Source organism: Leptodactylus fuscus, chromosome 2, assembly GCF_031893055.1.
Source record: "Leptodactylus fuscus isolate aLepFus1 chromosome 2, aLepFus1.hap2, whole genome shotgun sequence".
In the NCBI taxonomy this organism is placed as follows: domain Eukaryota; kingdom Metazoa; phylum Chordata; class Amphibia; order Anura; family Leptodactylidae; genus Leptodactylus; species Leptodactylus fuscus.
Genome location: NC_134266.1, coordinates 110,388,968 through 110,402,043, shown reverse-complemented (window position 1 = coordinate 110,402,043; position 13,076 = coordinate 110,388,968). Strand labels below are relative to the sequence as shown.

Sequence of the window (13,076 nt, the reverse complement as noted above, 5' to 3'; positions counted from 1 at the left end):
TGGAAAATATCCAACCTTTTCCATCTCCTCCATAGTACAGATCATGTGTGCACATGTAGTGAAAATCTCCACAGCTCGAGACCGAGTACGAATCCCATACACCTGCAAATATTAAAAAGGATGAAAGATTAAATTGACAGCCTCTTGAAAATATGTAATACAATCACCAAAATTCTAAGTAAGACTATTTGTATAGAATAGTCTCTGTACTCACCCTCACACAAGAGAGGGGAAAGAGGGGGTGGGGGTCAACTAATTTTTTTTACCTTATTCTATAGAGTGAAAGTCCTCTGAAGATTCAGAAGTGTTGAGATATCTATCACTCACAGTATAGCAGAGTAAAAACTCAGCCTATACATGACTGATATATTACAAATTTCTTACATTCACTAGTACATGGTTTTAATTTTTTTGTGAGGCACAATGGCAAAAGAATGGAGATTTTTCTTTTATTTACATGCACCGGTATGGTCTTATTTAGAGATGAGAGTAGTATTCTCTCAAATACCTCACCGCCATAGGAATGTGTGTAAGCGGCCGACCACCAAGGGGTTAAGCGCATCGAATATTCCATGCGCTTAACCCCTTCGTGTTTGGCCGCTTACACGCATTCCTATGGTGGCGAAGTATTCGATTGAATACTACTCGCTCATCTCTAGTCTTAATCATATCGGATAAACATTTTTATATTAATTTGGGCATTTTTGGATGTAGGATGGCTAATGTGTGTTATTTTGTTTTTTCACTTGCGTATATAAAGATACATTGCTAGAGTTACAACTGAAGGCCTGCCACTGATTAGTTGTCATTGGAAGAACAGAGAAGATGGTTAGGGTTTTCGAAAGAGATGAGGGGGAATACATAGAGAGATACAATGCTATGGAAGGATTTCAGGGCAAGTGTGATCATTTTATATTGTATTCTGCCTTCGATGGGCAACCAGTGAAGCAACTAGCTTAAGGTAGATGCATCTGCGTACAAGTGTGACAGAAAGAAGAGTGTGGCGGCTGCAGTCAGGACATATTATAGAGGGGAGACTTAAGTTAGAGGAAGTCCAATTAATAGAGAATTGCAATAGTCAAGGCAAGAGTGAATCAGATCGACAAAGTTTTTGATGTATCCATAGTGAGAAAAGGGAATATTTGAGACATTTTTGAGGTGCAGGTTACATGAACATTCAAGAGTCTGAATACCTGGAATGAAGGTGAAATCAGAGTCAAACAACTCAGACAATAGGCATACTGACCACAGATGGAAATAGATATAACAGGATGGAGGTCAGTTAGTAGATGGAGGGAACACATGTTCATTTATTGAAAGATTTCATTTCAGTTAAAGAGAAGACATGTTTGAGACATCAAAGAATGCCACTGCTTTTCTGTAGTAATTCAGGTGGTGGTAGTGTATATTTGAGGTGCATGGACTGTGTTGGGGGTGTGATTCACGCTCAAATTTACAGCCTGACTGAAGGGCGAGTGTAAAATTGAGGAGTGTCGTTGAGGTCATTAGAGTTCAGTATAAGGAGAAGTTGGTGGTCTATGGTGTGAAATGCTAAAGTGAATAGTTCCCTTTAGAGTTAGCCGTCAGGAGATTGTTTTCTAAAGACCATTTCTGTAGAGTTTAGTGCAAGAAAACCAGATTGTAAGGGGTTCTAAAAGAGAGTAAGAGTGAAAACAGATTAGACGGAAATAGCGCCAGAGTTCTACCTTTTTTTTTTTTTTTGCTCCAAATACAAATAACCATCACAATAAGCATCTTTGATAACAAATTAAGGTTATTCAGCTTTTTTATATTCATGATATCCCAAGTAAATTAGTATTGAGCTGCAGTGAGTCTGCAAAACATTAACAAAATGGATGGTGTTGCCTCTGACTCCACCCACTGTGTAGTTTCAGCACTGGCAGCCGCTGTGAACACCTGATCTGCAAAGGTCCCTGGCAACAGACCACCAATCTGAAACTGATGACCTAGTCAGAGCTTAGCCCATCTATATCAAAAAGCTAGCCAACTCCTTTAACAATCATCAATATTATGTGTTGATATGGAAGCCAAGAATCATTTTAAAAAAAGGCCTCATCACGTGTTTTAACACTTTTCATGAATGTGCATTTTATGTGCCACTAGAAAGCAGACATGCGCTGAATTCAGAGCACTGTCTGCTTTCCAGGTCTTTGCCCCAGTGGTGGAGATAACGGTGCTGTTAATTTCAGCACCCACATCTCGTCGCTGGAAGGTAAGGAATGCCCCCTCCACAGTACAAGGACATGACTAACAAAATTAATGGCATTGATATCTCCAACCCCGGGGCACGTACCAGGAAAGTTTGCTGTCGGCTTTCTAGTGGTATATAAAACCCGCACATTCATGATGACATTAAAGGTCCTCTAAGACTTTTGCCAAATATGTCTAACAAAACCTCTACGTATTTAAGCTGCATCAACTTGTACAGCAAGTCTGCCCCTGCACGGTTGGTGCTTAAAGCTGCAAATCAAAAACTTTCACTGTTAACATCTCATCAGGTTATGTTGGAGCAGACTTTAGACTCAAGATGGCTCAGTTTTAGCACCTAGCTCCTTACTAAAGGGGTAAATATTTTCATAATTGCTCATGGTTGCACTTCATGAAGTATCTTAAAAAGTCATAGGTACATTATACCTGTATAAAATATTTCTTCAAAATGCAATAATGCAAATTTAGTAAATACACTTTTCTCACCTCACTCATAGTAAAGATCTTGTACATCTCTGGGAGAATGACAGGAGCTACCAAAGGCATTTGTGTGTCAGTTACCTCACGAGTGAACTCTATAAAAAAACATCAAATAGTTTACTCAACAAGCACAAAACATTACAATAAAAATGTCATGGAATTTACAATTACCCTAAACTGTACGATCGTTCACAATTGTCTCTTGTAGATGTTCTAACAAAACACAAGTATTATCCTTGCTTTGAGCGATCAGAAGTACCTTACTTTATGGACATTTCTGTTCCTGATTTGATAAAATAATAGCATAGCTGGGCAAAGAAGGCAGGAATTCAAAGCCAGTTCCCTTTCATGAGATTCATAGGCCCACTATCATAGATTACTGACTTTCTATTCAGTAGTTTTCATGCATTAGGCTAAGGCCCCATGGAATGTCTCGCAGCTAAAAAGCACAGAGAAAAATCATGGCGGCAACGCAACGCAGTTCTTCCCACAGCGCTTTAAACACAAAGCTCAAGGAGTTCTCCTCCGCGGACTTTGTTATAATTATACCTATGGGGAAACTGCCGGCGTTTCCATAGGTATAATTGACATGCTACGTTTTGGAAATTGCGGTGGTTTTTTACCACAAAGTGGGCATGTGTTTTGCTAGAATTCCATCCACCACAGGAAAAATCACAGCGTTTCCATCCCATGGGGCCCTGGCCTCAGGGTTCATTCACACAGAAAATTTAAACGCTTCTCCTTTTCATTTGCTTGCTATATCTAAAAGGATGAAACAGACAAGGCGACTCCTAGCATGATACTGCTATTGCAACTGAATGAATCACACATAGGAGCAACTCTTACCCAGGTGAACTTGAATGACCGAATAACAAATGAAGAATATGCAAATCTGTCGTCCATGATGTAAATAGGAAGACAGTGCCTCAGTCATGCAGCCCAATAGAGGGCGCTCCCTTTAACATCATGCTTGACCTTCCCAGAGGCCTTTGCTGCAATGATGTGGGATTTTACCAAGTCAGTCTCTCAGCCGAGGACAGCTGTTTCGATCTACTTGGATCTCTTCAGCCCGGCACTGAGAAGACTAACTTGGCAGAGGTGAGAGGCTTCTAGACAGGGTTAAGGAGATCTCCTCACTCCTTAGGGAGAGACCACCATGTAGGTGTGTGGAGCCTTATTAAGCCATTTGCACTCACAAAATGAAACTAACTCTCTAGGTCACTTGCGTTAGAATAAGGATGGGTCTCATGCAGTGTGAAACGTGCCTGGCTGTGTACTCAAATGGATTAATGCTTAAACCTTGACTGACCAGCCTATTTTAGACCTTTCGTAGAGAATGCGATTCTGGACCTAAATGCAATATAGGTTAGTTAAAAATGTTGTTGCTGCCTTAACAACCTCTCTAAAGTTACTGCCACTAGGAGTCTGCCTTCTAGCTAATTTGCAGTTCACTCCCTGTTGCTAGCCAAGGTCCTTCCATAGATGCATTAGATAAGCAAGATGGATTCACAGTGAGTGGAGAAGGTGGTTCTGTCTTCACAGCGTACAATAGGGAGGGGTTGATTCACATCACAGAAGGCACGCATACGCCTTCAAACTGTTGCTCTGTGGAAAGCACTGAAAGTTCTGTAAATCTCACTTCACTTGTATCTAACTTCTGCCTGCTTGTGAAAGTACAGCTGGGATATTACTTAGACATCTTTCTTGACTGTGCTCATAAATTTTTTTGTTCTCGTGTTTGAGCTGCATGCTACCCTGTATTTGCAGTTCAGCGTTCCTGGATCTCCTATATGGATGGTCACTTGAGCTATTGGTTTGCTACTATATACCAACTCCTAGCAGAATTAAATATAATGAAACAGTAGCATCACTAACAAATAGGGGAAGAGGGCAGACTTATTATACACAACCATAGCCTCAGAGACTAGCCTTATTGCAATTATTAGAGTAGAAAAACACATAGTACATAATGTATGAAGATTTATACAATCACAGAACAGACTAAAAAGCAAATCACACTCTTCACACATTGCAGGAGACACACCCTTATTTCTATGCATGCGATGTAGAAAGTCTGTTGATTGGGAATAAGGCCTGTCTACTGCCCGACACAGAAAGCCTATTGGTTGATCTGTTATCCTTTTAGGTGCCATAGTCAATAGTAACAACGGCATCTAAATGGCTCCAGAGGGGGTGAACGGGGGGGGGGGGAAGCAAATCAAAAATCTTAATACTACCAACAAAGACATCATGCAATTAAATTAATGGATAAAACAGTTACTTGGTGTGCAATGACAGAAAAACAATAAATAGTTTCATTATTAAGGGGGATATAAAAGTTGGTCATTAAAAATATAAAATCAGAATGTTTTGAAATGAACATGTCACATGGAAAATGCAATTCTATGAGCAGGCAATATATACTACCGTAGGAGAAACTGAACAGATACATAGTTTTAGTAACTTGTCATTTATTCATGAAAAATTGTTTTCCAACAACTAAAGTTTAAACTTGTATCAAATTAAAAGTGAAATTTAAAAATTGAGAAATCTAACAGACTATCTTTGTGGTGACTCCTCTTCTGATCGGTTGCCAATGAATAAGATCATGAATGAAGGAACTTTCTAAGGACTAGCACTTGTTAGAAACCCAGCCATGATTTACTTATTAAGGGTGCATTCACACTGAGTAAACGCTAGCTTATTCTGAACGTAAAACACGTTCAGAATAAGCGGCGTCTAAAGCAGCTCCATTCATTTCTATGGGAGCGGGGATACGAGCGCTCCCCATAGAAATGAATGGGCTGCTTCTTTCACTCCGTGCAGTCCCATTGAAGTGAATGGGGAGTGCCGGCGTGTACGCTCCGGCATGAGCAGAGCTTGCCGTATACGCCGGCACTCCCCATTCACTTCAATGGGACTGCACGGAGTGAAAGAAGCAGCCCATTCATTTCTATGGGGAGCGCTCGTATCCCCGCTCCCATAGAAATGAATGGAGCTGCTTTAGACGCCGCTTATTCTGAACGTGTTTTACGTTCAGAATAAGCTAGCGTTTACTCAGTGTGAATGCACCCTAAGGCTAGTTTACCCTCTTATGCATGCAATGTTCCCTGCCTGATAACCTGTCCACAATAAGGAAATCATGGCTGGATTTCTCACAAGTGGCAGACCATAGAAAGTTCCTGCATTCATGGTCATATCCATTGGCAACCTATAAAGACAAAGGCTCACCACTATCATGATTAGAGAAAATGTTTAAAACTCTGCAAAACAACTAAAAAGTTAAACGGATTATATCACTGGCTATAGTGATTTTTAACTAAGCCTATATTTGCACAGCCTTTAGAAAGGCTATTCCAGACACACCTTTTATTTAGGGGGAGGTGAGAGCAGGGAAGGCTGACGAGTTGTCATCATCAGCAGCCTTCCCTGCTCTCACCTCCCCCTGTTTACAAACAGCACAGAACTTCCTGAGTGCACTATGGAGGCTAATTAGCATATCAATAAAAGCAGGCTAATTTTAAAACAGATGGGAGGATTACTAAATAAAAAATATGTCTGGAATAGCCTTTCTAAAGGCTATGCAAATATATGCTTAGTTAAAAATCACTATAGCCAATGATAGAAACACTTGAAATTTTCATAAAAGTTTAAGTTGTCTACAAATTTAAGTATGGTTAAATTCATGAGAAAACTAGAATTATACTTAACGGTAATTGTTTTTCAGGAACCCATGATCGCTCCCCTGCGAATAGGACCACCCACTCCCAACAGGAAACCTGAAGATTTAAAAAGTTCATGACCCCACCACACCTCTTGGTGATTGGCAAGAAAGAAACCCAAAGTAGTGGAAAAATTAAAAAAGATTATAAACCAAAATAAAGGACAAAGGACCCAATCTGGAAAGTTACGTCCCTATCCTTACTTTTCCCATATCAACACTCCTCTGGGTGAAAAACAATAAGATTAATGTAAACTAAAGCGGGTCGGTAATACATTTTTGGAGGTGCGGGCACAGGCTTCCAGAAAAAAAACTACTTACTGCTAAGTATAACTCAATTTTTAGCATCATCCTTGATAACACCCCAGTAAGACTAAACTAGATGACCCTAGGAAGGGACTATGGCCTGAAGTACTTTTCTGCCAAAGGCCAAGTCTAAGAAGAAATTAAAATTGAGACAATATCAAAAAGGTGTGGAGTGCCGCAAGCTGTGCCTGGCAGATCTGGACCAGAGAGACATTTGCCTTCTCTACCGAGGAGGTAGCTACAGCCCTGCTGGAATGGTATCAAAACCCTCCAGAGGGGACAAAGACTGGGGAGCTAAAGAAGCGCAAACTTCCTGATCCACCTAGCTATAGAGGAAGTGGAGACTTTTAGATCCTGAAATTGTAATAGATTTTCTTTTGTCCTCCAAACCTCAGAGGCCTGCAGGTACTTAAAGGGGGTATTCCCATGAACTGAACATAATCATATATACACTTCTAGATAATTAAAAGTTAAACATTTTTGCGAATATAAGTCTGGTCTATATGGTCTGGGACTTGTCAGGAAGCCAGCCATGATTTTCTTATTGTAGCTGGGTTATCAGGCAGGGACACTACATGTATCAGAGGATATCCCGGCCACTATAAGGACATCATGGCTGATTTTCTGACGTTAGAAAGGTCCTGCATTCATGGTCGTATCCACTGACAACCAATCAAGACAACAATTTGTGATCCTAAAATATTTAGAGAAAATCTTTAAAATTATGCAAGATGTTTACTTATTTTTGAAAAAATGTTTAACTGTTAATTATCTACAAATTTAAAAATGGTTATGTTCATGGGATACCCCTTTAAAGAGGACCTTTCATCAGATTGGGCACAGGCAGTTCCATATACTGCTGGAAAGCCGACAGTGCGCTGAATTCAGCGCACTGTCGGCTTTCCCGATCTGTGCCCCAAGTAAAGCGCTATCGGTCCCGGTACCGTAGCTCTTTACAGTCAGAAGGGCGTTTCTGACAGTCAATCAGGAACGTCCTTCTCCCCAGCAGCGCCTATTGCGCTGCACAGTGTGAGCGGGGAGGAACGCCCCCTCCCCTCCTGATAATACTCGTCTATGGACGAGCACTGTGAGCAGAGGGAGGGGGCGTTCCTCCCCACTCACACTCTACAGCACGATAGGCGCTGCAGTGGAGAAGGACGTTCCTGACAGACTGTCAGAAACGCCCTTCTGACTGTAAATTGCTATGGTACTGGGACTGGTGGCGCTTTCACCGGGGCACAGATCGGGAAAGCCGATAGTGCGCTGAATTCAGCGCACTGTCAGCTTTCCAGCAGTATATAGAACTGCCTGTGCCCAATCTGATGAAAGGTCCTCTTTAAGGCATCTTCTATTGGCTAGACAATGCAGACCCTCTTCTCCCAAATTCTCAGGGTTTGAAGCCATTCTTGGCTTTGGTTCAGAAAAAAAAACACATCAAAATCTGCAACAAAAAAAGCTGTTTCTGCAAGATGGTATCTTAGCCTAAAACAGCAACATAGATAGGTCAGGAACATCTGATGGTAAAACCTTTATCTGCATGAAAATTCATGTTTGTTACAGAGATAATTTATTTCACAATATGTATGACCAGTCTGCAGCACCCAGGGCGGCTCCAAGCCGCCTCTTTCATCTCTCCTTTCCTTGAGTGACAGGGTCAGGGAACTACGCCGAAATGTCACCTGGCTGTGTCACTCAAAGAATAGGGGGTTGGGGGACATATTAGAGCTGGGTCAGGTGCAGCAGTTTAAACAACAGATCAGCCATCTGTGCGCCATCCTGCTAAATTTGCATATTGTGAATTAAATATGTCAGCAATAGAGGCACAAATTTTCATGGAGGAAAAAGGTGACAGTCCCCCTTTACATTTCTTCTCTTATCCATGTTGAGAAGTGGTCCTATATAGGGTAGACTGTCATGCACTGAGTAACTGCATGCAAAGCTGTCAATTACTGATTAAGACCACCCACTTGACTTCAAAGCGTAGAAAGAAAAATGGTATAAATGAACAGAACACAAGTTCTACTAAATCTACTTCTATAAAATATATCCACCTGCTCTGCTCCTCCTGCTGTAAAGCATGCTGCCTGCTGATAAGACTGCATTTTCCATACAATCATGTTCCCTTTAACTGTGTGATCACAGTTAACCACCACTTCATGTACCTGTTAAGACTCTCATGGCTCCATGGACAGCATGGACTTCGCTGCTCACTAGCATTTCCATGAGCAAGCTAAAAAGCTGCGGCCAGGCTTCAGGCCAATCCCAGTGTGCAATAGCAGACACGGCATATGCTACACTAGAACGTACTTTACTTATAGACTCTTTAAGTCCTCGAGGGAGCAGTTGACGAATTGCTGCTTTTGCCTAAATAATAAAAAATAAAATACATTAGCACTACTGTATCCAACCTGTATATGCAAACTCCTCTAAGGCTGGGTTCACATTTGCGATTAGCTCTCTGTGCGAAATCAGTTTTTGAAAGTCTCAGAATCCTCAAAAGCTGATTTCAAACCGTTCGTTGTAAAAAAACATCCACATGTCAGTTTGGAGCACTTCCGTCTGATATCCACTCTTTCAGGAGGAGAATAAAGTCAAACTTGCAGGACTTTCTCTCCGTTCAAAATACAAGGATACCAGTCGGACAGTAACCAATCCGTATTATTATTATTTTTAAAAAAAATATTGGTGGTCTAATAAAAGTAGTAATCAGTTTGTGTCCATTTTGCAACCTGTTTTTCCTTCTGCGCATGCTCAGAATGGAAAAGGGGAACAAAAAAAGAAAAGAAATTGGTCAAAAATGGACACAAACGATATTTTTGAAGGGACACCCATTAACTAAATGGCTAATTTGTCTAAAAAGACGGATTCAGGTAACCACTGTGGAGCTGTTTGGAATTCTTTTTCTACCAAACCGGTTTGTTTGTGGTTTTTGTTTTAAACGGTTTGCAAGCAGACAGACACCAGGCACAAGTGTGACCCTAGCCTCATTCTGTAGTCATAAAAACGCACATATCGTAACTTACCCGTTCAGTGGTCTCAGGTAATCTGAACTTCTCCGATTGGGAACACCAATGATTTTCAACATACTGCTTAAGAACCACTGATGCCAGCTAAGGAGAGAAGAGTAACTATATTTTATGTTGAAATACAATACTGAGCGAATACAATATTCTGCTGTGGCTTTCATTCCTGGAGTGCTGCTTCTTTCCTTGGAATTGTCATATGTATAATGATTCCAACTTGAAATCAAGCACCCGCATTTCATTACAGTATTGGTTTGTATTTAATGTTCAAAACCAGTAACAAAGGTGATGGTTCCCAACTGCAGGTACTGTCAAAGACCATCAAAATCTTTGTATGAATTGCAGCTACATTAATACAGTTGACAACAACAACAAAAAATATTAAACTCATTTTGTTAGAACCCTCAATAAATTTGGCGGTTTTACTGTTTGCAACCCCAAAAAATTACCTATTAGACCGATGGGTATCAAATGCTAAATGTAGTAATATATAGCATATGTCAGTTAACTATCTCAGGCTCTTCACATATTAAAGACTAAAAAAAAAATAAAAATGCAGCCTTAAAGTCAGCCTAGCTCCAAAGTGCGCATATGTCTGAGCTAAAGTGTAAGACATATTTCAGACTTATTCATAAAATTTCTTATGAATAAGAAAACCTCAGATAGTTGTATGCATTATAAAACCTAGACAGATGCTTATAGTGTCATAGGAAAGATTACATTACCAAATTACAGAGATATCGCCAATTGAAAACAGTCAGGATTGACATTTATATGCTGCAACTACCAATCCCGACTTTTTTCAACTGGAGATATGTCGAAGTAATACAGGTATAATAGGACACCAAAACGTACCTGTCAAAGTTTTATAATGCCAAAGATTTAAGTGGTTGAAGGACCCAACAGCCTGAGCTTCCTCTCATTATACAAGAGCTCATTTATTTGTGCACCCAATGAAAGCAGAGACCACGAGTCCTGTGATTAGGCTTTAGGGGGGCCACGAGGTGTCTCGACACAAACGTCACCTTGCTGTGACACATTACTCAGCCGTCCTGACATCAAGCAGAAGCGCCAAAAAAAGTGAGCAACTTTTTTTTTTTTTTTTTTAAAAAAATAATAATAATTAAAAATACCTCCCCCAGGACCCCTGCTTAAATCTGTGGTCTGAAGAGGCCCAAAGTATAAGTTTCTGGACATGAATCGTCCCGAACGAAAACACCATGTACCGTTACGTCCTTGCAGTCTAAAGCAAATGCGTGAAATTGTGAAGCTGCAGAAACGGGGAGTCGGGTGCAACTACAGCCTGAGCTCTCATAGAGAAGGCAGGGATGATTTCTTGCTGTCTTTGCCTTCATGATCACTGTGTACACAGCTATGGCAGCCGGCATGATGCAGCTCCCCTCTGAACCGGCTCCCCCACCAAAAAATACTGTTCAAATGCACCCAAAGGTCTATTATAACCGCCAATAATATGCCCAAAAAAAAATAAAAAATCAAGGAGAAAAAAAAAAAGGTTTTGTGTCTGATCTTCAGATGGATTCTGCCCCAAATTCCCATTCAAGTGACTGTGAAAGATGGGGTGTTGTTCCCAGCTGATTTAGCGTACTGGGTCTTGCTGCAAAATCTGCTGTGCAAGCTTGTGCTTATTGTTAAAATATACTGTACTAGCGGATACCCGCGACTTCGTCTGCGGTGATTGTAGAAGTGGGTATATACAGGCATGGGTAAGGTTTTCGTACTGTGTATAAGGTCTGGGATATGAAATGTAAGTTTGTATCTTGTTTTTGCTGTAATTCAGACAATACATGAGACTTTTGTGTTGAAGTTAATGTGTATTTGGGCTGCTATACGGTGTTGTGAGAAACTTTACATAGTTAGAGATGAGCGAACAGTGTTCTATCGAACTCATGTTCGATCGGATATTAGGCTGTTCGGCATGTTCGAATCGAATCGAACACCGCGTGGTAAAGTGCGCCATTACTCGATTCCCCTCCCACCTTCCCTGGCGCCTTTTTTGCTCCAATAACAGCGCTGGGTAGGTGGGACAGGAACTACGACACCGGTGACGTTGAAAAAAGTAGGCAAAACCCATTGGCTGCCGAAAACATGTGACCTCTAATTTAAAAGAACAGCGACGCCCAGCTTCGCGTCATTCTGAGCTTGCAATTCACCGAGGACGGAGGTTTCCGTCCAGCTAGCTAGGGCTTAGATTCTGGGTAGGCAGGGACAGGCTAGGATAGGAAGGAGAAGACAACCAACAGCTCTTGTAAGAGCTAAATTCCAGGGAGAAGCTTGTCAGTGTAACGTGGCACTGACGGGCTCAATCGCCGCAACCCAGCTTTCCCAGGATCCTGAATGGAATACACTGTCAGTGTATTCCCGTATACCCGATATATACCCCGATACCCGTTCCAACGGTGTGCCCCCCCACCTTCACCCCAGAAATACCCTGCAAGTCCCCTAGCAATAGAATTGGGGCTATATACACCCACAATTTTTACTACTGGTATACAGTGCCATTGTCTGACTGGGAATTCAAAGAATATATTGGGAATACAAATACCCTCATTTCTTGCTACTGCCATATAGTGCCAGTTTCTGACTGGTAATTCAAAGAATATATTGGGGTTACGTGCACCCACAATTTTTACTACTGGTATACAGTGCCATTGTCTGACTGGGAATTCAAAGAGTATATTGGGAATACAAATACCCTCATTTCTTGCTACTGCCATATAGTGCCAGTGTCTGACTGGGAATTCAAAGAATATATTGGGGTTACGTGCACCCACAATTTTTACTACTGGTATACAGTGCCATTGTCTGACTGGGAATTCAAAGAGTATATTGGGAATACAAATACCCTCATTTCTTGCTACTGCCATATAGTGCCAGTGTCTGACTGGGAATTCAAAGAATATATTGGGGTTACGTGCACCCACAATTTTTACTACTGGTATACAGTGCCATTGTCTGACTGGGAATTCAAAGAGTATATTGGGAATACAAATACCCTCATTTCTTGCTACTGCCATATAGTGCCAGTTTCTGACTGGGAATTCAAAGAATATATTGGGGTTACGTGCACCCACAATTTTTACTACTGGTATACAGTGCCATTGTCTGACTGGGAATTCAAAGAGTATATTGGGAATACAAATACCCTCATTTCTTGCTACTGCCATATAGTGCCAGTGTCTGACTGGGAATTCAAAGAATATATTGGGGTTACGTGCACCCACAATTTTTACTACTGGTATACAGTGCCATTGTCTGACTGGGAATTCAAAGAGTATATTGGGAATACAAATACCCTC

General features: G+C 41.1%; 1 protein-coding gene across 1 annotated transcript in view; it reads right to left on the bottom strand.

Annotated features, from left to right (window-relative positions):
* The window catches only part of IPO9 (importin 9), a 58,128-nt gene that overhangs the window by 29,784 nt on the left and 15,268 nt on the right, over positions 1 to 13,076 (bottom strand). Inside the window, exons 3-6 of the mRNA XM_075264379.1 lie at positions 9,760 to 9,846; positions 8,899 to 9,100; positions 2,716 to 2,804; positions 16 to 102 (exon numbers count right to left, since the gene is read on the bottom strand). Of these exons, the coding sequence (XP_075120480.1) occupies positions 16 to 102; positions 2,716 to 2,804; positions 8,899 to 9,100; positions 9,760 to 9,846 (465 nt within the window). The remainder of the gene's footprint in view (positions 1 to 15; positions 103 to 2,715; positions 2,805 to 8,898; positions 9,101 to 9,759; positions 9,847 to 13,076) is intronic.